This window comes from Panthera uncia, chromosome A2, assembly GCF_023721935.1.
Source record: "Panthera uncia isolate 11264 chromosome A2, Puncia_PCG_1.0, whole genome shotgun sequence".
Lineage (NCBI taxonomy): Eukaryota > Metazoa > Chordata > Mammalia > Carnivora > Felidae > Panthera > Panthera uncia.
In genome coordinates this window covers 7,787,911-7,811,553 of record NC_064816.1, presented here as the reverse complement: position 1 = coordinate 7,811,553, position 23,643 = coordinate 7,787,911, and the positions used below count along the sequence as shown (strand labels likewise).

Below are 23,643 nucleotides of genomic sequence, written 5' to 3'. Positions count from 1 at the left end.
GGTGGCTTCTCCACGCCCTCACTGGCCCCTGGCCATTCCCCGGCTCCAGGTCCAGGACCTGATGTTCAACCTGCACATGATCCTGACGGACACGGTGAAGATGAAGGAGCATCAGGAGGACCCGGAGATGCTCATCGATCTCATGTACAGGTGAGGCGGGCCAGGCGGGACCTGCGGCCGTTCTCCCGCACAGACAGGTGATGGGGGAATAGATGGTGACAGCGACAGGTAAGGGGAGGCCAGGTAAGTGAACGGGGAAAAGGGTGCCAGGTGAACACACACTGGACGGCGACAGATGAGAATAAGGACAAGTGAAGGGGACAGGTGGGAGGGACAGGTGAGGTACCAACTAGTGACGATGGGTCAGGAAAGAAGTGATTTGGAGGAGAGGTGAGGGGTTTGGTTAGAAATTGGGGAGTGGGTGGGGCGCCCGGGGGGCTCAGTCGGTTAAGCGTCTGACTTCGGCTCAGGTCATGATCTCATGGTTTGTGGGTTCAAGCCCCGCGTCGGGCTCTGTGCTGACAGCTTGGAGCCTGGAGCCTGCTTCGGATTCTGTGTCTCCCTCTCTCTCTGCCCCTCCTCCAGCTTGTGCTCTCTCTTTCTCTCTCTCTCCAAAATAAATAAATAAACATTAAAAAATTAAAAAAAAAAAAAGAATCTCTTGGGGCGCCTGGGTGGCTCAGTCGGTTAAGCGTCTGACTTCGGCTCAGGTCATGATCTCACGGTTCATGGGTTCAAGCCCCGCGTCAGGCTCTGTGCTGACGGCTTAGAGCCTGGAGCCTGCTTCAAATCCCGTGTCTCCCTCTCTCTCTGCCCCTCCCCTGCTGGCACTCTGTCTCTCTCTCTCTCAAAAATGAATAAATGTTAAAAATTTTTGAACCAAATAAAAAGAAATAGGGGAGTAGGAGACGGGAAACAGGTGATGGAGACGGAAGGCAGGGTGCAGATGGGATGGATGGGCCTGGAGGACAGTGACATGGTTCTCGAGCAAGGGGAATGGGGGAGCAGGGCGTGGCTTAAGATTAAGCAGGTGAGGCCATTGGCTGGTCAGTGGGAGACAAGTGGAAGGACACATGAGAAAAGAGATGAGCAGATCAATAGGTGAGGAGGCCCCACGTAAATGGGGGTCTGGCCGAGGAGCCTGGCTGGTGAGAGGCGCAGATGGCTGGGGTAACAAGCAAAGGGGGCGGACAAGTGAGGGATAGGCAGTGGGGACAGGGCGAGTGCCCCACCTCCTCACCCCCGCCCGCCCCCCCCCCCCGCCATGCATGCCAGGATTGCCCGCGGCTACCAGGGCTCCCCCGACCTGCGGCTCACGTGGTTGCAGAACATGGCAGGGAAACATGCAGAGCTGGGCAACCACGCGGAGGCCGCCCAGTGCATGGTGCACGCGGCAGCCCTGGTGGCCGAGTACCTCGCCCTGCTGGAGGACAGCCGCTACCTGCCTGTGGGCTGCGTCTCGTTCCAGGTGAGCTGCCCGGGTGACAGGTTGGCGGTGGGGGGCGGTGGCACCCGTGGGGTGGGGCCGGGGCCTAACGCCGCCTCCCACCACAGAACATCTCATCCAACGTGCTAGAGGAATCGGCCATCTCCGACGACATCCTGTCGCCTGACGAGGAGGGCTTCTGTTCCGGGAAGCACTTCACGGAGCTGGGGCTGGTGGGACTGCTGGAGCAGGCGGCAGCCTACTTCACCATGGTGAGGCCTGCGGCCGGCCGCGGGACCTGGGGCTCGGGCCAGGGTGGCACCATCAGATCCGCTGAAGGGCCCAGCTTCTGCTCCCGGAGACTCACGGCAAAGCTGCTGCCTGGTCCCTTTCTGGGCGGGGGATTTGCAGAGGACAACCGGGACCTTCACCAGCTCACGTTACCTGCCACTCTCCCTGTAAAACCTTTGACACGAGGCCTGGACGTAGTAAGCCTTCGATACATTCAGCCGCTATTAAATTTTTTTTTTATTATAGAAAATTTCAAGCACACCTAAAAGAAAAAAATTGGACCATCGCCCCCATACCCAGCACTCAAATCCAACAACCACCAGTATTTACTCTCTTGGTTCATCTTCTCTTTGCCTCCAGTGTTTTTGTTTTGTTTTTTTGGTTTTGATGGAGTATTTTGGGGTGTTTTTTTTTGTTTTTTTTTAATTTTTTTTAAATTTTTTTTTTCAACATTTTTTATTTATTTTTGGGACAGAGAGAGACAGAGCATGAACGGGGGAGGGGCAGAGAGAGAGGGAGACACAGAATCAGAAACAGGCTCCAGGCTCCAGGCTCCGAGCCATCAGCCCAGAGCCTGACGCGGGGCTCGAACTCACGGACCGCGAGATCGTGACCTGGCTGAAGTCGGACGCTTAACCGACTGCGCCACCCAGGCGCCCCTTTTAAATTTTTTTTAATGTTTATTTTTGAGAGAGAGAGAGAGAGAGAGACAGATCGCAAACAAGGGAGGGGCAGAGAGAGAGAGAGACACGGAGACACTGAATCCAAAGCGGGCTCCAGGCTCCGAGCCATCAGCACAGAACCCGATGCAGGGCTCGAACTCACAGACTGCGAGATCATGACCTGAGCCGAAGTCAGACGCTTAACCAACTGAGCCACCCAGGCGCCCCAAGATCTGAATTTTCACAAATTGCTTGATGAAACCCACACAACTACTCAGCTAGTTTTTTTTTTGTTTGTTTTCTTGTTTTTAAACCTTAGTGTAGTCCAAGGACCAGCAGCATGGGTATCACCTGGGGGCTTGTTATAAATGCAGAGTCCTGGGTCCCCCAAACCCTCTGAACCCTACATTCTCACAAGATCTCAGAGATTCTGTGTGTGTTGGAGTTGGAGAAGTTCCAGCTTTAAACAAACCCTCCCCATCACACTATCACACACACAAGTACCTCCCTGTGCAGACTCGTTGATGAAACCCTGGTATACAACTCAAGTTGTGCATGACTAGATTAATGGGAATTCTTTTTTTTTTTTTTTAAAAAAAATTTTTAATGTTTATTTATTTATTTATTTTTAACGTTTATTTTTGAAAGAGAGAGACAGAGTGTGAGTGCTGGAGGGGCAGAGAGAGGGAGACACAGAATTCAAAGCAGGCTCCAGGCTCTGAGCTGTCAGCACGGAGCCTGATGCAGGGCTCGAACTCACAAACCATGAGATCATGACCTGAGTCGGTCAGACGCTTAACCAGCTGAACCACCCAGGTGCCCCATTAACGGAAATACCAGTCCATGCTTGGATGTTCCTGATGATCTCAAGACAATTTGTTTTTTTGCACTCGGTTTGTTCGAATCACGATCCATTTATAAGATCCACAATGGCTGTGACTGAGAAGCCTCTTAAGGCTCTTTGAATCAAAGAAAGAAAACAAAAACAAAAAACGGCATCAGTTCCCCAATTTTTACAGTAAGGGTTTTTCATGTTTTCTTTGATAGGTTGAGGCTCAGGCATTGTATTTCCCACTGTTGTAAAAAGGTTTTCTCCCAGTTTGCTTGCTTGCATGAAAGCAATTGTTTCTTTTTCCTGCATTTCATTTGTTGGAGATGTGAGCTTTGTTTCAAGGAATTTTCTTTCTTTTAATTTTTAAAAAATTTTTTTTAATGTTTATTTATTATTGAGAGAGGGACAGACAGACAGAGTGTGAATTTGGGAGGGGCAGAGACAGAGGGAGACACAGAATCCAAAACAGGCTCCAGGCTCCAAGCTGTCAACATAGAGTCCAACGCGGGGCTTGAACTCACGAACCGTGAGATCATGACCTGAACTGAGGTCGGACGCTTAACCGACTGAACCACCCACGCACCCCTGTTCCAAGGGGTTTTCTGGCCTGAACAAGGCCGGCTGTGTCCCCATGGTGTTGCTTTACTTGTTCCTCTGTCCCCACGTTTCTGGGAACTGGTGATGAGGTCTGGAGTCCCGCTCAGATTCGGAGTCAGGTTTTTCCGGTGAGATTTATTTTCTGGGCTGCCAGACCCCTAGTGGGGTTTTCACTATTGTCATTTTGTTAAAGGCTCAAACAAAAGCCTCAGGGGAATAAACCAGACGGTACACGCAGACCTCTCCACAGTTGGTCAGGAAACTTCCCAGGGTTTCTGCTAGCTTCATGGTGGCACCGGGTGTGGGTGAGGGGCACTTCGGGAGTGGTGGTGACCACATGCCAAGAGGCAGCTGGGGGTGGAGGTCTTGGGTACTAGGCCAGAAGGGCTGGTGTTCAGGTCCTGGCCCTGGGGAGTTGTGTCTCTGAGTTTTCGTTTTCTCTCTGTGAAATTAAAAAAAAAAAAAAAAAAAAAAAAAAAAGGCTCCTCCCCCCAGTGAAGGAACATGGGTAAAGTGCAGATGTATACAGCACCTAGTCTATCATAAGCATGATAGAGAGCACGGAGGGGTCTATGGGGGCCAAGTGGAAAGACTGGTGCCCCCATCTGGGGACACCCCCAGGATGGGGTGTCCCATCAGGGTGGCCTCCCTGGAGGAGGTGATAGAAGACGGAGCCCTGGAGGACGGGTGGTAGCACAGCGGGTGGGCTTTTCCAGGCCGGAGAGAAAACTAGGGAGGGTGCTGGGAATCCTGATGTGCCCCACCCCCTAGGGCGGGCTCTATGAGGCAGTGAACGAGGTCTACAAGACCCTCATCCCCATCCTGGAAGCCCACCGAGACTACAAGAAGCTGGCTGCCGTGCATGGCAAACTGCAGGAGGCCTTCACCAAGATCATGCACCAGGTGGGTCGGGATGCCCTCCCAGACCCTGCCCTTGGCCCCAGCTCCCACCCCCACCACGGCTCAGCTGACTCTGACCCTTCTCTCTCCGACAGAGCTCTGGCTGGGAGGTGAGTCAGCCCAGTGGCCACCTGCCTCTGGGGCCCCCATGATGGCTGGTCAGCAGTGGTCAGGGACCACCAGGGGGTGCTGGAGGAACATGGCCGCCTGGCCGCAGGGGCTGGTGCTCAGTAGGTGATGACGCACCCTCCACTTCTTCCCCCCTTCCCCCCGCCCCCCCTTTCCGTCCCTCAGGTCCCCCTCCCTGCCCTAGATCCCCAGGGCAGCCTGTGACTCACCCAGCTGGGACCTCTCCAGAGACACCCCTCCCTCGGGGAGGGCCCGCTTGGTCCCCGCCGGGGGGGGGGGGGGGGGGGGCTCTGACTCCCTCCTTGTCTGTCTCTGTATTTCTCTTTGTCTCTGTCTCTTGGTCCCTTTCCGTCTCTTTCTCTCTCCCTGTCTTGCTCAACACTCTCTGTCAGTCTCTTCGAATCCGTCTGTCTCTGTCTCCCCAGCTTCCCCCAGGATCTCTGCTCCCCATTGACATTTAGTGCTCCCCCTCTCCCGCCTCTCCCCCACTTGGGTCTATTTTTAGGCATCTCTTAGTTTGGGGAGAATTTTCTGGCCAAAGAAGGCAGGAACCCAGAGCCAAGATGGGAGGGCTGGGTGGGGGCCGGGTGGGACAGGCAAGTCCCAGATCTCTGGTCTCCGCCCAAAGAATGGCACTCACGGGGCAGCATAGACTGGGACCCTGGAGCTTGGGGGCTCTTACCTCTGACCTCTCCCATGACAATGTCTCTCCCTTCCCTACCAATACCCTTGTGCCCGCCCCACCCTGCCCGGATCGGCCTTGGTGAGTGAACACAGAGCTACGCCCTTTCTTTCTGGTAGAGGATAGTATACGGTGGTGGGGATTGGGGGGGGGGGGGGGGGGGGGGGGGGAGATGACCTGGAACAAGGCAGCCAGGGCTTCTGTCCCAGAGGGCTATGCATCCCCTCAGCCACTCAAGCATTTATCAAGCACCTGCTGTATACCCAGCGCTGTAGGCATTGAGGACACAGCTGTACTCAACAGAGCCCTAGCAACAGAGCCCTAATCCTAATTTCATATTGAGATCCAGGCTCTGGAGAAGTGCTTGGGCGAGGATAATCGGGAACCAGGGGCTTGTGTTAAATGAGAACAAAGATTTGGGGGAGGCAGGAGATAAAGGTCGGGGACAAAGAGGCTGTGAGCTGCTGGCAGTCGTCAGGGACCATGCCCCAATATTCTCAGGGTCCCCCCAACTGTGCCTGTGACTTCATGTTCTTGGGCTCCCCCTGCCCATGCCCACCTCTTCTGCATGTGGGGCAAGGGGACCTCCAGAGGGGCCTCCTGGGCCACAGCTCCCCTTCTTCCAGACGCAGCGTGTGTTCGGGACGTATTTCCGTGTGGGCTTCTATGGTGCCCGCTTCGGCGACCTGGACGAGCAGGAGTTTGTGTATAAAGAGCCGTCCATCACGAAGCTGGCTGAGATTTCACACCGGCTGGAGGCACGTCCCAGCGGTAGGGGGTAGACGGGCATTGGGCTGCCCTGGGCGGAGTGGGGGCTGCTCCTCTGTGGCCCCAAGTCAGCCCCGTGTCCCCAGGAGTTCTACACGGAGAGGTTTGGGGAGGACGTAGTCGAGATTGTCAAAGATTCGAACCCCGTGGACAAGACCAAGCTTGACCCACAGAAGGTGAGGACTCCTGACCATCCCAGGGTCTCCCATATCCAGGGAGGCAAACTTCAGAGCGTATCTCCCTTGGGGACCCCAAATCCTTTTCCTTGGGAGAGCCTCAAACCTCGAGACGTGAGATGTGGGACCCCCCAGATTTCAAGCTCCCAGACCCAAAGAGATCCAAATCCCCTTTCTCCAGGGATGGGGTCCTGCAGGGAGGATGTGTGTGTACTGGGGCTGTGGGAGCCTCATTCCTGAGCCCTGCTTCCCAGGCTTACATCCAGATCACTTACGTGGAACCGCACTTCGACACCTACGAGCTCAAGGACCGGGTGACTTACTTCGACCGCAACTACGGGCTGCGCACCTTCCTGTTCTGCACGCCCTTCACGCCTGACGGGCGCGCGCACGGGGACCTGCCAGAGCAGCACAAGCGCAAGACTCTGCTCAGCACAGACCACGCCTTCCCCTACATCAAGACCCGGATCCGCGTGTGCCACCGCGAGGAGGTGGGCGGGGCCCCAGGGAGGGCAGGTGCGGCGACCCAAGGTCAAGGGAGGCCCAGTACCCCCACACCCAGGTCGGGGAGGTGAGAGGACCCTAAACTCCCATGCCCGGACACCAGTCTTCAGACTCCAACCTCTGCTTCCAGACCCAGCCAGCCTGAGACTGGCCCACCACCCAGCCCCGAGTCCTCAGAGCCAGACACAGGCAGCTGAGACCAGAACCACCTCCCCCCCCGCCCCCACCCTCCCCCCACCCCCCCGCCGCCAGATCCAGGCCGGCAGAAGTCCCCACACACTCTGTTCATTTCACAGCCTCTGGGAACCCCTCTCCGCCCCCAGCAGGGGTCCAGGCTGCCCGGGGGCCGTCTTGGGTCAGGACCTCTTCAGGCCCCAGCCAGTGCCTGCCATTCCCCTCCCCCCACAGACAGTGCTGACACCCGTGGAGGTGGCCATCGAAGACATGCAGAAGAAGACACGGGAGCTGGCCTTCGCCACCGAGCAGGACCCGCCCGACGCCAAGATGCTACAGATGGTGCTGCAGGGCTCCGTGGGGCCCACTGTGAACCAGGTACAGCCAGCGGGGCCTGCAGGCTGCCCGAAGCACCCCAGGGGCCATGCAGACACCCTCATGAGCCCCTCTGCCCCCCCGCAGGGGCCCCTGGAGGTGGCCCAGGTGTTTTTGGCGGAGATCCCGGAAGACCCCAAACTCTTCAGGCATCATAACAAGCTGCGGCTCTGTTTCAAGGACTTCTGCAAGAAGTAGGCCTGCCCCCCGCGCCCCCCACCACCCCCGTCACGGCTCTGCCTTCCTGACCCCATACAGCCTCTCTGTATCCCCGATGCCCATTATGGAGCTCCCGCCCCTCTGAGTGCCCTCCGCCTATCAGACTCCCACTGTAGCTCCTGGCCCCACCCCTGGACTGCCCCCCCCCCCCCGGCTTGGCCCCCCCCCCCCCCCGGGCGTCATCTCCTGCCATCTCTCTCCCAGGTGTGAGGACGCCCTGCGGAAGAACAAGGCCCTGATAGGGCCAGACCAGAAGGAGTACCACCGAGAGCTGGAGCGGAACTACTGTCGCCTGCGGGAGGCCCTGCAGCCCCTGCTCACCCAGCGCCTGCCCCAGCTGCTGGCGCCTCCCACGGCAGGCCTCAGGTGCCCGGCCCCGCCCCCGACCACGGAGAGAGGGCAGAGGCAGGCACAGATGGGCGCCGTCATACAGGCGCGTGTCAACCCACGCGCGCGCCAGTGTGCACGCTCACAGCTTTGCACAAACGTGCAACTCTGTGGACATGCATGCGTGCCGGGCGGGCTCTGGGCAGCCACTTCACGTCCTGGCCGGGTCATCTCCCAGACGTGGGACTTCGCCTTTCTGAGCCTCCATTTCCACGTCTGTAAAATGGGCACAATTCCTATCTTCGGTGGTAGATTCCAAGAGAGAATCTGTGACTTTAGAGAAGGACGGAGAGGCTGATGAGCACTCGGGAGTTGGGAGCCCTCTGGCCGCGTTAACCCACCTCATTCTTCCCCCAGGAACTCCTTGAACAGAGCAAGTTTCCGGAAGGCCGACCTCTGAGCCTGCGAGGCCTGAAGCCAGGCCCAGAAGAACCGGCACCCTGGCCTCCACCGTCTGTGCCTTTCCCCCACTGCACACTGGGCTGTGGGGTGATCATTTTGCACACGGGGCTGGGCCCTCTGTTCCTCTGTTCCCATCTGTGTGCACTGATGCTTCTTACCTTTTCTAATTTAAAATGGTTTTCATAAGCAGCCTGTTTGATGTGGATCCTGGGAGCTGGGTCATGTCCGCACACCCTGATCTTTGACAGACTCTGAGAACTCACTGGGTGCCTGGAGCACAGCAGTGACAAACAGGCAAATTCCTGCCCTTGTGGAGCTGTCATTCTAGTAGAGGAGTCGCCACACAAATAACAACGTCACGTGCCCATGGGGAATAATAGTAACGTTAGTGAAACCCTTGCAGAGTACTCAGCCCTGCCCTAAAGGGCCCGAGATAGACACTGCCCCATTTATGGGCCCTTTTGCCTGAGGGGCCTCCATCAGGCCCCTGCCTCCTGGTTAGTGAATCTTCTCAATGCCATTATCAGGTAGGAAGCATTTTTAACCCCGTTTTACAGCTGGGGAAACTGAGGCACCAAGCAGTTAAAGGCTGCTTAGCCTGCCGTTAAAGGCTGCTAAGCCAGGTCTGGCTTAGCCGGAGGCTGTGCAGCCTCGCACTGACCCAGCCCCACTCCCCACCGCGCGGCCGTCACGCCACCCTGTACCAGGCCTGTGCTGGGCCGCTTCCAGCCTTGGGCCGGCTGGGGGAGGGGTGACCTCCCGCCACCGCCGCCGCCCGCGCCCTCCCGGAGCTGGGCCCCGGCCAGCCCCGCCCCCCCGCGGCGCCCAGCTGCAGCGGTGGGGAGGACCCTGCCCTGGGGACTCCGGGAGGAGGGGCGAGAGGACGACACCGGTTCGCTCGGGCGCGCACCCACACACCTGCAGTCCAGGTGCAATCGCGTTCTCCCGGCATCCCCAGTCTCCCCCTTCCCCCCACGGCCGTCCAGGCTGCAGGCGACTGGGGGCGGGGCCGGCCCGGAGGGGGCAGGGCGGGGGCGGAGCCACCGCCGAGGGCCGGGCGGCCGGGCGGTGGCGCGCGGAGGACGCACGGGCGGCGGGACGCTGGGACGGCGGCGGCCGGAGCGCGCGAGGCGAGTAGGACCCGAGGCTGGGTCGGGGTTCGAGTCCGGTTCGGGGTTCGAGCGTGGTCCCCACCCCACCCACCCCCAATCCCGGGACGCGACCTCGCCGTTCTCTACGAGCCGCTGCCTCCAACTCCTCCATCTAGGTCTAAACTTTCCGTACTTGGAGTGTCTCGTTCCCCCGCGTCTCTGTCCCCTCCCCGTCTTTGACCCCGTCCCTGCTTCTCTTCCCCGGCCGCATCCTCCTCCAGGTGTCCTGCCCCTTTCCCGCATCACTGTCTTCCCTCTGCCCCTCTCCCCTATCTCGATCCTCCTCTCTACCTCTTTACCCCCACTGTGTCCCCCCTCGCCCTCCTCCGTGGCCGAGCAGAGCCAGGCCCCAGACGGCGGGAAGGCGGCCGGGCGTCCGGCCGGGCTGGGCCTCGGCCTGGCGGCTGGGCCGGTGTGGGGAGCGGCAGCTGTTTGCCATTAGCCGGGGACCCCGCAGGCCCCGCCCCCTCCCTGCACGGGGCGGGGTCACCCCTGCCGGGGTCTTTGGGTCGGAGAGACCCCAGAGACGTCCAGGTTTGGCTGGGAGTGGGGCTGGGAGGAGACTCCGCCGGACATTCGGGCCCGCCTGGGACCCTGCACCCCCTTACCTGTCCCCTCTTGGAGTGTCTCGCCTCCCATTCTCTCCATCTCTCTCCTATCCTGCTTTTCCTTCTCTATATCCCAGGGGTCCCATAGAGGGAGAGGGGCTTCAGCCACAGACACCCTCCCTCACCACCCCGCCCACCCCGCTCTGCTTTCTCGACCTGTGGTCATCCGCGCACGTAGAGGGCGGTCCGATGGCTGGAGACCCTCAGACCTCAGTCTCTCTTGGAAGTGGGCAGAGGGATGTGGCATTGGGAGGTGGGGGTGGTGTGGCCAATAGTGGGGAATCTGCCAGGCTTAGGTTCGAGTCCAGACCCAGCCACTTCCCCCTCCGGTGACCCTGGGCAAGTCACTGTGCATTTCTGTGCCTACCCCGCCCCCCATTCCTTATTTGCAAATCAGAGCAATCAATAACTGTGTGCCTGATGCGGACGTTGTGATCAAATGAGCTGCTGGGGTGATTATTACAGTTATTACTATTATTTGCCCCACGGCTTTTCACCTCCAGGGGCCCCCACAGGCTATTCCAGTCCTGCTTCCTGCCACCAGTCTCTCTCAGGTGTCCAGAAAAGAGTTTTTGATCACCTCCCAGGTGCGTAGGGGGTGAGCCTCCAAGCAGGTGAAAACCCAGATTTCATACAATTGGTGACTGTGTTCCAGGCGTTGAAAGACAAAGACGTGAAGAAAGACGGAGAGAGAAGTGGAGCGAGGCACAGAGAGACAGAACGTGGAGAGAGGCAGAGAAGCGTGGAGAGACTAAGCAAGACACTAAGCAAGGGACGAGCAGGGTGTAAGACAAGGACAAGCCCGGCTGCCCCGGAGCCCCAGCCCCGCCTTCATGCCCAGCAAGTGCCCCACCTGGCCCATCCTCCCAGGTACCCACCGCCCTGGCACCCACAGGCCAGAAAGGGTCCTGCCTGGTGGTAGGATGGGCTGGGGCCTCTGGAGCAGGGTGGCTGGAGGTCAGACGGCAGAAAGGACTGGCCAAGCTCAGGCTGAGTGTTGGGGACAAGAGGGCCCTGGCCGGCCTCCAGGGCTGAGGGGGGAGTTAGTGAGAGGCTCTGATTGTCCCTCCCTTTTGCAGCCTCCAGGCGCCCTGTCTTACTTCCTCCCCGCCCCCCCCCCCACAACCCCCATGACTTCCCTGGACACCACCCGGCCCTCTATCCCTGCTGCGCCCCTGAGCCGGACGCATCCTGGGGGGGGCAGGAAGTTCTCGTGTAGCCCGGCAGCGAAACTGTTTATTTTTAGAGAAAATTGTTTCCATAAAGAGGAAAGGCTTTGCTCCTCACTGCCTCCCCCTAACTTTCCCTGCCCCCCTACCCTGGCTGGCCTGACCCAGCTCTCCTTTGGGGTCCCCTACCCTCAGCTTCGTCTCTCCTCTGCCCCTGTGTCTCTGTGTCCTTGGATTCTTGCAGGAGGGTTTTCCTGCACTTAGGAAGCCTGTCCCCCAACCCCCTGCCCATCTCAGCCCCTATCTGTCCCTGTAGCCAGCTTCTGGCCTGGACTGAGAGGAGGGGTGCAGGAAGGGTGGGGCCTGTCGGGCTTGGGGCCCCCCGGCCCAGGGCCTTGTGGAGGCGGGGCTGTGGGAACAGCTGGAGCCTGTCCAGGGGCTGGACAGATGTGCAGGCAGGCTGTGAGGTTTGGTTTCTTTGTTCCAGGCCGTGGGGGCCCCCCACCCCTTTCCACAGCCAGGCCGGGTGTGTTCCTAGGAGAGGGTCCCGGACTTGGGGAAGAGGGAGTGTTGGGAGGGGGGCAGCTGTGGAGGGGGGGTGGCCCCATCCCCCCCCCCCGCAGACTCCTCCTGACTCCAAGCTCCAATACCCCTCCTCCCAGGTAAGCCTCAGCCCAAGCTGCAGGTGATCTGAGTCACAGACCCCAAGTGACTCTTGAGGAGCTTCTGCAGACCAGAGGATGGCCCAAGTCCTGCACGTGCCAGCTCCCTTCCCAGGTCAGGGGGCTCAGGAAGAGAGGGCCCTGCCCTGGGGTCTGGGAGATGATGAGGCCCAACCTTGCAGGAGGTGGTGGGGCTGGGGTGGTTGAGGGTAAAACACAGCCCTGCCCCAAGGGCCTGAATAAGGACCATTTGGCTCTACCCTGGAGGGTCTGATGGGGAGGGGACAGACTTTCAGGAAAGGGGGCTGGTGTGAGTAGGGAGATGGGTCCCTGTGGGGGAGGGGGGGTGGAGGGAGTAGGCACAGCCCTACCCTGCAGGTTTCGGAGAGAGTGACAGGGCCTTGCCCTGAGACTGGAGTCATTATTAAGCACCCAGTGGGCTCCTATCCCTAGGGCAAATAAACCTGGACTCTCCTGGGGACATGAGTCTCCCCCCTGAGGAGGGGACAGCGGTGTTCAGAGTCCCTGGTCTTTCTTCACACCCCAGGGACCCCTGGGCCAGCCTCCCCACCCGCCTTCCCTGCCAGGGAGCCTGACCCACCGTACTCTGTGGAGACGCCCTATGGCTACCGCCTCGACCTGGACTTTCTCAAGTATGTGGATGACATCGAGAAAGGCCACACGCTTCGGCGCGTGGCCGTGCAGCGCCGGCCCCGCCTCGGCTCCCTGCCCCGAGGTCCTGGCTCCTGGTGGACCTCCACCGAGTCTCTGTGCTCTAATGCCAGCGGGGACAGCCGCCACTCGGCCTATTCCTACTGCGGCCGCGGCTTCTACCCGCAGTACGGTGCCCTAGAGACCCGCGCCGGCTTCAACCCGCGCGTGGAGCGCACGCTGCTGGATGCCCGACGCCGCCTGGAGGACCAGGCAGCTGCGCCCACCGGCCTGGGCTCCCTGACCCCCAGCGCAGCAGGCTCCACCAGCTCATTGGTGGGCGTGGGGCTGCCACCCCCGACGCCACGGAGCTCAGGACTGTCCACACCCGTGCCTCCTAGCGCCGGGCACCTGGCCCACGTGCGGGAACAGATGGCGGGTGCCCTGCGGAAGCTGCGGCAGCTGGAGGAGCAGGTGAAGCTGATCCCCGTGCTCCAGGTGAAGCTATCCGTGCTGCAGGAGGAGAAACGGCAGCTCACGGTGCAGCTCAAGAGCCAGAAATTCCTGGGCCATCCCACGGGGGCCCGGGGCCGCAGCGAGCTCTGCCTGGACCTCCCAGAGCCCCCCGAAGGTCCAGTGACGCTCGAGACCAGGAGCGTGGGCACCTGGGTCCGAGAGCGGGACTTGGGTGTGCCTGACGGGGAGGCAGCCCTCGCCGCTAAGGTCACGGTGCTGGAGACCCAGCTCAAGAAAGCGCTGCAGGAGCTGCAGGCGGCTCAGGCCCGGCACGCGGACCCCCAGCCCCAGGCCAGGCCACCACCGGACAGCCCGATCCGAGTGGACACTGTCCGGGTGGTAGAGGGGCCGCGGGAGGTGGAGGTGGTGGCCAGCACGGCTGCCGGAACCCCCGCCCAGCGGGCCCAGAGCCTGGAGCCCTATGGAACAGGGCTGCGGTCCCTGGCACCGTCTGGAGGGGTGGAGAGCCCTGCCGTGTTCCGTAGCCACGAGCTGATAGAGACCGCGTTCCCAACATCTGCTGCGCCCGCCGGCAACGTTCACCTGGTGAAGAAGATCGGCATCACGGAGCGCAGCTGCAGTGACCCAGCAGGTGAGCCACGGCAGACAGGGGAGGATGGCGGAGAGGCCTTCTTTGTTCCCGTGAAGCCCGGGGTCCAGCCCCGGCCCTGGCCTTCCATCAGACCAACCACTCCGGCTCTCAGAGCCTCTGTCTCGTCCTCTGGAAAAAAAACGGGACAGTTGTGCTGCCGACTCTGTGCTGTGGGGAACCATGCAGAGAAATTGGGTATCTGTTAAGTGCGTGTGTTCCTGGCTAGGACGTTGTAAGTATCCAGACGACAGGAGGTACTTGAGGGAGGGTCCCCCAGGCTGTTGGTTTGCTGGGCCCAAAAGCTCTCCCAATTTATTCGGTAAAGGGCAGAAACCAACTTCAGACCAGTTTAAGCAACGAAAAGGAAATGTACTGTTTGTGTAACTTAGTGACAGCTTCAGGCATAGCTGGATCTAGGTGCTCAAATATCATCCAGAATCTCTGACTCTCTTCTTCCGTGCACTTTGGGGTCTTCCTTCTTAGCAGAGTGCAGGTGGCCCCACGACTCCAGGCATCTGTCCTTTCATCTCAGTGGAAGGGGAACCTCTCAGTCTGAATAGTGCTAATAAAAAATCCCAAGGGTACCCCTCAGGGACTGGCAGCAGTCATGTGCCCATCGATGTGCCAGTCGCTGTGTCCTTCACTGCCCAGCCCCAGATGCTGAGGGTAGAGGAGCCCCACCCAAGTCCTGCGGCCTCTGAGGGAGCAAAAGGGATGTCCCCTGGAGAAAGTGCTGAGTCCTCATGCCAGGAATGGGGATGTGGGTTGTGCAAAATGGCAGCTGCCCCATCGCTGCCACCCTTAGGTTTCTGGCGGAAGCTGTCGGAATGATTCATAATCATGACAGCTGTTCTGTATCAAACACTAGCCCGATGCCAGGTGCTATGGTAAGCGTTTCATTCATGGAATGTGGGCTTTAATATCCCAAGCAACCTGGGTTCAAGTTCTACTTCTTGATGTAGCCCTGGGTGAGGGACTTCACCTCTGGAGGCCTCAGCTTCCTTATCTGTAAAGTGACATAACACTAGTCCCCTACCTCTAGGGACTCTTGCGAATTGATGCACGCAGTGAACACTCAATCAATGTTTGTTGATAATTTTCAGGCCAATTCTGTTTATAGCCAGGGAAACTGAGGCTCAGGAAAAAGCTGTACTTGCCCGGTGTCACACAGCTAGGCAGTGGCTGAGCCAAGACCTAAACCAAGGTCAGCCCGAACCTACAGCAGGGCTCGAAGGTGCCGCTCAGGTCCCCAACCCAGCCTCGAATGTCAGAGCCCCGTGGAGGGACCCGAGGGCGCAAACTGGAGGGTGGGGACCCAGCTGTGTTTTCTTGCTTTTCCATGTTGTTCCTGGCCAGCTCTGGACACCACTTCTCTGTTCTGCGTCCATCACAAACACCCAGCGCTTTGATTCTGGCCCCCAGCCAAAGGCCCTGCCCAGCTCAGCCTTGGGATTTCTGGGAGGCAACCTCCATTCCAGACGTGCCACCTTGGGCAGCCGTGGGGCTTCTTGCCTGCAGGACACACAGACGTAGTGATGTTCCCACTCTATGCGGGCGGCTGCCCCCAAAAGTCCTTCCTTGTGTCTCACTTAACTCCTTGCCGCAGCCAGCCCCGTCTCTGCTTTGCTTGGGCAGAACTGGAGTGTGCCGGTTCATTTCAACGTCTTCTCCTCTAGCAGACTTTTATTGAATGCTTGCTTTGTGCCAGACTCTTCCAGGCACCGGGGATGCAGCAGTGAACCAGACAGACAGAACCCCTACGATAAACAAGTGAAGCCCCGTGATAAAAAAGTGAAATACCATTTCAGGGAATACGTGTTAGAAGCAAATAAGACGGGCCTGGGGTAGGCAGCAGTTAGATGGGGTGGTGATCTCGGTTCCAATTCTGATTTCCCTGCCCCCTAGCTCTGTGCCCTGGAGCAAGTTATTTGACCTGTCTGTGCCTCATGTGCAAATCTGGGGTCCTGACAACCCAGTGTCACCAGATCCGTGTGAGGTTTATATGTGTGAGTTCCTATCACCGTGTGGCACCAAGTACATAGTAGGTGCTCAAGGCTTAGCTGTTGGCCCTTCGAACCAAGATGTGAACGAGAAGGATCAGCCACGTGGCACCGGGGTGGGAAGAAGAGTGTTCCCAGCAGGGGCTAAGGTCCTGAGGCGAGGAGGGGCCTGAGGACATCAAGATATTGAACAAGCCGGGGGCTGGCTGGGTGGCTCAGTCGGGGAAGCGTCCGACTTCGGTTCAGGTCATGATCTCACCCACGGTTCATGAGTTCGAGCCCCACATCAGGCTCTGTGCTGACAGCTCGGAGCCTGGAGCCTGCTTGGGATTCTGTGTGTGTGTGTGTGTCTCTCTCTCTGCCCGCCCCCCCTCTGCTTGCACTCTGGCTCCCTCTCTCTCAAAAATAAATGAATGTTGGGGCGCCTGGGTGGCGCAGTCGGTTAAGCGTCCGACTTCAGCCAGGTCACGATCTTGCGGTCCGTGAGTTCGAGCCCCGCGTCAGGCTCTGGGCTGATGGCTCAGAGCCTGGAGCCTGTTTCCGATTCTGTGTCTCCCTCTCTCTCTGCCCCTCCCCCATTCATGCTCTGTCTCTCTCTGTCCCAAAAATAAATAAAAAACGTTGAAAAAAAATTAAAAAATAAATAAATAAATAAATGAATGTTAAAAAAACAACAACAGCAACATTAAAAAGATCTTGAACATGTTGGAGTAGGATGAGGCTGGAGATGGGCGGTCCAGAGGTCCCTAAGCATCAGAGGGGGGCCCAGTAGAACTTGTAGACTGGGGAGGAGCAATATGAAAAATGCAATTAGATAGTACAGGACTTGACAAGTGTTTGGACCACGTGTTTAGGTCCGCCAGCTTGATGGGTAGGTCTGGGAGGACTCCCTGGGGGAGGAGGTAGGGAGGAGCCCAAATTCTCCGCCATCTAGAATTCCCTCACTGGGGCGGAAGGGTGGGGAGGGTGAGAAGCTGCCTTCCCCTCAGGCTGGCAAGAGTGGGTGGTGCAGGCAGAGGCCTGGAGACCTCACAAAGTACCATCCCCCCACCTTCCAGAGAGATCGGTGGGAGAAGGGGCAGGAGGGCATGTGTGTGCGTGGGGTCTCCGAGGCCTTGAAATTTCCTTTGCGTTTGTTTGAAACCTACCCCTGTGACAGCAATTCATATTCTTTGTGGAAAGTTGGGAAAGTCCAGAAAAATCTGGCACACTAAACAAAACCCCCATAAACCCACCACCGCCCAGACCCAGCTGTTGTTAGCACTTCTGCTTCGTTCCTTCCGAATTTTTTCATGCAGAAGATAATATGGTTTTTTTTTTTTGGTTTTTTTTTTTTTTAGGTCTGGCAACAGGGAGCTGATAGAATTTGTTGTCTCGCATTATTTTATTTTTATTATTTTTTAATTTTTGTTTTGTTTTTGAGAGAGAGAAAGAGCAGGGGAAAGGCAAGAGAGAGAATCCCAAGCAGGATCTTCACAGAGCCTGACACAGGGCTCGAACCCACGAACCATGAGATCGTGACCTGAGCTGAAGTTGGACACAACCAACTGAGCCACGCAGGCGCCCTGCATTATTTGATTTTTAAGAGCCTTTAGGTAGCCTTCCTATGGGCCAGGGCGTTTTTTGACATTCTTCATATTTTAATTCATCTGTGTCCCCAGCACACCCATATGAGGTGGGTGGTGTTTTTTTGTTTTTTTGTTTTTTTGTTGTTTTTTTTTTTTTTATAAATTTTTTTTTTAACGTTTATTTATTTTTGAGATAGAGAGAGACAGAGCATGAATGGGGGAGGGTCAGAGAGAGGGAGACACAGAATCTGAAACGGGCTCCAGGCTCTGAGCTGTCAGCACAGAGCCCGACGCGGGGCTCGAACTCACGGATCGTGAGATCGTGACCTGAGCCGAAGTCGGCCGCTTAGCCGACTGAGCCACCCAGGCGCCCCTGGGTGGTGTTTTTAATCCCCATTTTACAGATGGGGAAAACTGAGGCACGGGGTGGCTGCCCACTGTTCAGGAAGCCAGGTTTTAAACTCCGCCCTTGGTTTCTTTGATTTAACATTATCCCAGGGCATTGCTTCCTGTTATTAAAAATTCCTGGCCTAGGGCACCTGGGTGGCTCATCCGACTTCAGCTCAGGTCATGATCTCACGGTTTGTGAGTTCGAGCCCTGTGTCAGCTTTGTGCTGACAGCAAAGAGCCTGGAGTCTGCTTCGGTTTCTGTGTGTGTGTGTGTGTGTGTGTGTGTGTGTGTGTGTCTGCCTCTCCCCTGCTCGCTCTCTCTCTCTCGATCTCTCTCTCTCCAAAAAAAAAAAAAAAAAAAAAGTCCTGGGATGCAGTATTTATTTAACAGTCACTTCAGTCTCTACTGTCATTGATGCCACAAAGATGTCCTTTTGCGGAAACCCCTTTCGTCTTCTGTTTTCTCAGGACAGGTTTCCAGAAGAGCATTTTTGAGGACTGTGATGTCTGTTGCCAAATTGCTTTATTCCCCTGTGGCCTCACTCCCTTCCCACACTGGGTGGGTGAGTGATTTAAATTTTTAAAAATGTCTTGTGGCCTTAAAGAGGCCCAAACTGAGTCAATGTAATTTTTCAGCTCACAGTGACCATCTCCGCTGGTCTGTGCATGCCAGCTCTCTTGTGTTACTTGATGTTTTTTCCACCTTCTTCCACCCTCGGTGCTGAGGGCAGATAAATAGCTTCGGCTCTATGGGCTACATGATCTTTGTTGCAATGACTCAATTCTGCTCTTTTCTTTCTTTTTTTTTTAAGCTTTATTGAAATGCACTTAATATACAAAAAAAAATGTTGCATATTTAAATGTATACATTTTGATGAGTTTAGTGCCCCCGTTCTGCCTTTGTAAGCATGTAAGCGTGGACAATATATAAAGGAACAAGCATGGTCGTAGGATATTCAGTTTCGTGTAATTTTCACATGTCCCAAATAGCATTCTTCTTTGTTTTTCCATTTAAAAATGCAAAAATCGTGCCCACAGTCCGTAGTTCGCCAACTGCTGCCCTATGCCATTCACACGCACACACCCCAGCCCATTAAATATCATTCCTTGCAATCCACCTTCCAGAAGCTTATTTAGACATTTTAGTGTCCTTGAAAAATATGCTCTGGGCATGTTTAATTTCCTAAAATGGTATTGTGATTTCAGAAGAAAAAATCTTGCTGTTTCTTATTTTTTTTTTCTCTCTGTGCACTATTTTTGAACTCTCCCCCCTGATGTTTATAAACCTGGTTTGTCACTTGGAATGACCACACAGCCGTCTGCCCGAGGTGTGTGCGACACTTTTCTTACCCGATACGCCCTCGGTGGGCCCCTGGGGTTGCTGAATCACAGGGAATTCACAACTTCACTCCAAGGTTTGTCTGATCCTTTCTGGAAAAGCTCTCCCTGTCCATTCTCAGCAGCCACGCTTGGATCTGAGGTGCCCACTTCCCCAGATGGAATTTTCTCTAATTTTTGCACATCGACGCTGGTGCAGAATGGTATCTCCTTGTTTTAATGTGCATTTCCTTGATTTTTGGTGAGATTGGGCATCACCATACATGTTTAATATAAGATTCCTCTGGTGAGTCACTTATTTGTAGCCTTTGTCCGCCTTTCCTTGGGTAGTTTTCAGAAGGTCCTGGCATATTCCAGAATAGGGGTTGGCAAACTATGGCCTTTGGGCCAAATCCAGCCCGTTGCCTGTTTTTATAGGCTCACAAGCGAAGAAAGGTTTTTATGTTGTTATTTACTTACTTATTTTTAATGTTTATTTATTTTGAGAGAGAGAGCATGTGCTCGTGCACACATGCACACAGTGGGGGAAGGGCAGAGAGAGGGGGGAGAGAGAATTCCAAGCAGGCTCCGCACTGTCAGCACAGAGCCCGGTGAGGGGCTTGAACTCACGAACCTCGAGATCACGACCTGAGCCGAAATCAAGAGTCGGATGCTTAACTGAGTGAGCCACCCAGGCGCCCCCGGTTTTTATGTTTTTAAATGGTTGAACAATATAAAAAGAAGATAGACATGAGCAAAATTATATGAAATTCAAATGTATCAGAACACAGCCACACCCATTCGTTTACATACTGTCCAGAGCCGCTTTCCCCATTGAGACCTTATGGCCCACGGAACTGAGAATATTTATTGTCTGGCCCCTCACAGAAAAAGTTTATTGACTCTTGTTCTAGAAGATGACCCTTGCTCATTTTTGGCATTATGAATATCTTCCCACAGTGTGTATTCTTCTGTCATTTAACTTTGTCTACGGTGGTGTTTTTTTTTAATCTGATAGAAATCTTCATGAGGGATTAAACCCATCATATTTTTCTTTTTTTAATATTTTGTATTTTAAAAAAAGCTTTTTTAAAGTTTACTGTTTATTTTTGAGAGAGAAACAGTGCCAGCCGGGGAGAGGCAGAGAGAGAGGGAGACACAGAAACTGAAGCAGGCTGAGCTGTCAGTACAGAGCCCGACGCAGGGCTCGAACTCATGAACCATGGGATCGCGACCTGAGCTGAAGTGGGATGTTTAATCGACGGAGCCACCCAGGTGCCCCGTGTGCTTTGAGGAATTTTTAAAGGAATCTTTCTTCTTCTGAGGCCTCCGGTATTCTGTTATATCTTCTCCCTGTAGCTACATTGATCCTTCAGAGTTCATGTGTTAAGGTGTGAGGTAGGGATCCAGCTTGATTTTTCTTGGGTCGAGTAAGCTGCTTTTTTCCCAGCATCACACCACAGAGGCCACCTTCCCCGCTAATTTGCGGAAACCCCTTTTACTTAACCCCAGCTCCCGCAGCTAGGGCCTTCTCTCCTCTGTTCCGTTGGCCCATTTCTTCCCTCAGCAGTGCCTGCTGTTTGGGCCATTGTGGCTGTTTGGCCATTTGGAATGTATTACTCTCTCCTCAGCCAGGTTCCCCGTCTTTGCCCCTTTTTGTAAAGTTGTCTTAGCTGGTCATGGGTTTCAGTTCTTCCATATAAATTGTGGTATCATTTTGCCCCGTTCCTTAGTGGAAGAACAATAATAAATATGATCAGTTTTATTATTGTTATTGTTACGTTAGCATTGCAGCGTCTGACTTTGAACTCCTCATGCGAGAAGGAGCCAGGCAAGCTTTTGGAAGCAGGACCTGCTTTCTCCTTGGGGCAAGATGGGCTATGGTGCTGCTCTATTTCCTTCCCCCCCCCCCTTTTTTTTTTTAACACTTTGAAAAACGTTGTGGTAAAATGCACTTAACGTGAAACTTACCATCTTACCCATTTTTAAGCGTCCAGTTCAGTGGCATTAAGCTCATTCACACTGTTGTGCAGCCCTCCACGCCACCCGTCTCCAGAACCTTTCCATCCTCCCAAACTGAAACTCTGTCCCCGTGGAACGCTAACTCCCCACCCCCTCCCCCCGCCCCCCCCCCCCCCCCCCCCATCTACTTCCTGTCTCTGTGAACGTGACTCCTCTAAGGACCTCACATCAATGGAATCATACAATATCTGTGCTCTGGTGACTGGCTCATTTCACTGAGCAGAAAGTTGTTTCCCCTGATCTTTCGACCCTCCCTGGTATTTAAACGAGGAGTCCTGAGTTTGGGGCAGACATTGACATTGGGAACTGACCCATCTGCCTCCTGACCCATCCCGCTTCGCCACATAGTGTGTTTGTTTGTTTGATATGAATGTGTTGATAGGGCTTAAAAAAAGAAATCAGGAGATTCACATAAAAACCTAGAGGTGCGCTTCGGTTCCCCACAGGGGTTCAGGCCATGACTCCGGAATCGGCCTGGCCTGGCCACACCCTGGGCTGGGGTGCCATCAGACACGTTTGTGGCCGAGTGTCTCATCGGGTCTCCGTGTTGCTTGTGCTGACTATTTACTCTCTGTTCTTAAATCCAGTGGAGTGTTAGGGACTTGAGGAGGTAGTTACTGTCCAAAAAAATTTTAGCTGTTAAAGGGAATTAGAAGGAATTGGTCTGTAGAGCCCATGACCTGTGGTAGCAAGGGGACGACCTGGGGAAGTGGTGACAGGAAAGCCATCTGGCCTGGGGGGACCTGAGCCTGTTGTGAGATGGGGATGCTCAACGTGGCACTTTGTTAAAAAATATTTAGGGGTGCCTGGGTAGCTCAGTCGGTTAAGCGTCGACTTTGGCTCAGGTCATGATCTCACGGCTTGTGAGTTCGAGCCCCATGTCGGGCTCTGTGCTGTCACCTCAGAGCCTGGAGCCTGCTTCGGATTCTGTGTCTCCCTGTCTCTGCCCTTCCCCTGCTCATGCTCTCTCTCTCTCTCTTTCTCAAAAATAAATAAAACATTAAAAAAATTAAAAACTTTTTAAATTTAATGTAATTTAATATTTTAATTATTTTTTTATTTGAGAGAGAGCACGCGCGTGTGTGCACACAGGGGAGTGGGCAGAGGAAGAGAGAGAGAGAGAGAGAGAGAGAGAGAGAGAGAGAGAGAATGAATCCCAAGCAAGCAGCCTCCATGCTCAGTGAGGAGCCCAACTCGGGGCTTGATCCCACAACCCTGGGATTGTGACCTGAGTGGAAATCAGGAGTCGGGCACTCAACCGAGCCACCCACGCACCCCCAAAGTGGCACTTTTCTTCCTGCTTGGCTCTAGGCTGGTGACCCAGGCCTGGATCTCCCTGCCACCCCCACCCCCAGATGGCCAGTTGGGCACCCTTGGGACTGAGGGCCCACAGAGTCACCTTTGTCCTCTGACCAACCTGCGTGGGTTTTGTTGTTTTTTTTTTAATTGTGATAACATATGTGTAATATAAAACTTACCATCTTACCCATTTTAAAGTGTCCGGTGCAGGGGCACCTGGGTGGCTCAGTCGGTTAAGGGTCAGACTCTTGATTTTGGCTCAGGTGGTGACCTCATGGTCATGAGATCGCCTGCTTGGGATTCTTTTTCCGCCCCTCCCCTGCTCCTTTTCTCTCTCTCTGCCTCCCTCCCTCTCAAAATAAATAAATAAGCATTTAAATAAATAAATAAGCCAACTGTCCAGTTCAGTGGCCCTAAGCACGCTCACGCTGGTATGTAACTGTCTCCATCACTCATTTCCAGAATATTTTAATCTTCCTGAACTGAAAATCAGTCTAGATGGGGTTTTAATTTTTATTTTCTAATGACCTGTATTGTTTCTTTTTCCTGATGGTTGAAGTGTCTGTTTCCTGCTTAAAGGTCAGAAGAAAGGAGCTGTGACATCCATAACACAGCCTTGCTTTCATTAAAATGATAATAAATCTTGGGGCGCCCCAGTGGCTTAGTTAAGCATCTGACTCTTAGTTTCAGCTCAGACCATGATCCCCGTTTCCTGAGTTCGAGCCCCACATCGGGTTCTGTGCTGACCGTGCAGAGCCTACTTGAGATTCTCCCTCCCTCTTTGTCCCTCCCCTGCTCGCACCCTCTTGGTCTTTCTCGAAAATAAATAATAAATAAAACACTTAAAGGGCGCCTGGGTGGCTGAGTCCGTTAAGCACCCGACTTCGTCTCAGGTCACGATCTCGTGGTTTGTGGGTTCGAGCCCCGCATCGGGCTCTGTGCTGGCAGCTCGGAGCCTGGAGCCTGCTTCGGATTCTGGGTCTCCCTCTCTCTCTGCTCCTCCCTCACTAATTCTCTCTCTCAACAATAAATAAACATTGAAATTTTTTTTTTCAACGTTTTTTATTTATTTTTGGGACAGAGAGAGACAGAGCATGAACGGGGGAGGGGCAGAGAGAGAGGGAGACACAGAATCGGAAACAGGCTCCAGGCTCCAAGCCATCAGCCCAGAGCC

The 23,643-nt window shown here is 55.2% G+C and overlaps 2 protein-coding genes across 3 annotated transcripts in view; both read left to right on the top strand.

The window, feature by feature from the left end:
• Positions 1-8,729, top strand: part of DOCK6 (dedicator of cytokinesis 6) — a gene marked incomplete at its 5' end in the record, with an annotated part of 43,632 nt that extends 34,903 nt beyond the window's left edge. The window contains 12 exons of the mRNA XM_049639407.1: positions 50-150; positions 1,276-1,468; positions 1,555-1,698; positions 4,580-4,711; positions 4,804-4,818; positions 6,152-6,277; positions 6,374-6,463; positions 6,718-6,954; positions 7,376-7,519; positions 7,604-7,710; positions 7,940-8,101; positions 8,480-8,729. Of these exons, the coding sequence (XP_049495364.1) occupies positions 50-150; positions 1,276-1,468; positions 1,555-1,698; positions 4,580-4,711; positions 4,804-4,818; positions 6,152-6,277; positions 6,374-6,463; positions 6,718-6,954; positions 7,376-7,519; positions 7,604-7,710; positions 7,940-8,101; positions 8,480-8,522 (1,494 nt within the window). The remainder of the gene's footprint in view (positions 1-49; positions 151-1,275; positions 1,469-1,554; positions 1,699-4,579; positions 4,712-4,803; positions 4,819-6,151; positions 6,278-6,373; positions 6,464-6,717; positions 6,955-7,375; positions 7,520-7,603; positions 7,711-7,939; positions 8,102-8,479) is intronic.
• A 988-nt stretch (positions 8,730-9,717) lies between these two features.
• KANK2 (KN motif and ankyrin repeat domains 2) overlaps positions 9,718-23,643 on the top strand; it is a 24,102-nt gene continuing 10,176 nt past the window's right edge. Inside the window, exons 1-3 of one of the 2 annotated variants that reach the window (XM_049639858.1) lie at positions 9,718-11,153; positions 12,115-12,229; positions 12,662-13,873. In XM_049639858.1, coding sequence (XP_049495815.1) covers positions 12,193-12,229; positions 12,662-13,873 — 1,249 coding nt within the window. In that variant the 5' untranslated portion in view covers positions 9,718-11,153; positions 12,115-12,192. The remainder of the gene's footprint in view (positions 11,154-12,114; positions 12,230-12,661; positions 13,874-23,643) is intronic. The other variant, XM_049639857.1, reaches the window with a different exon arrangement.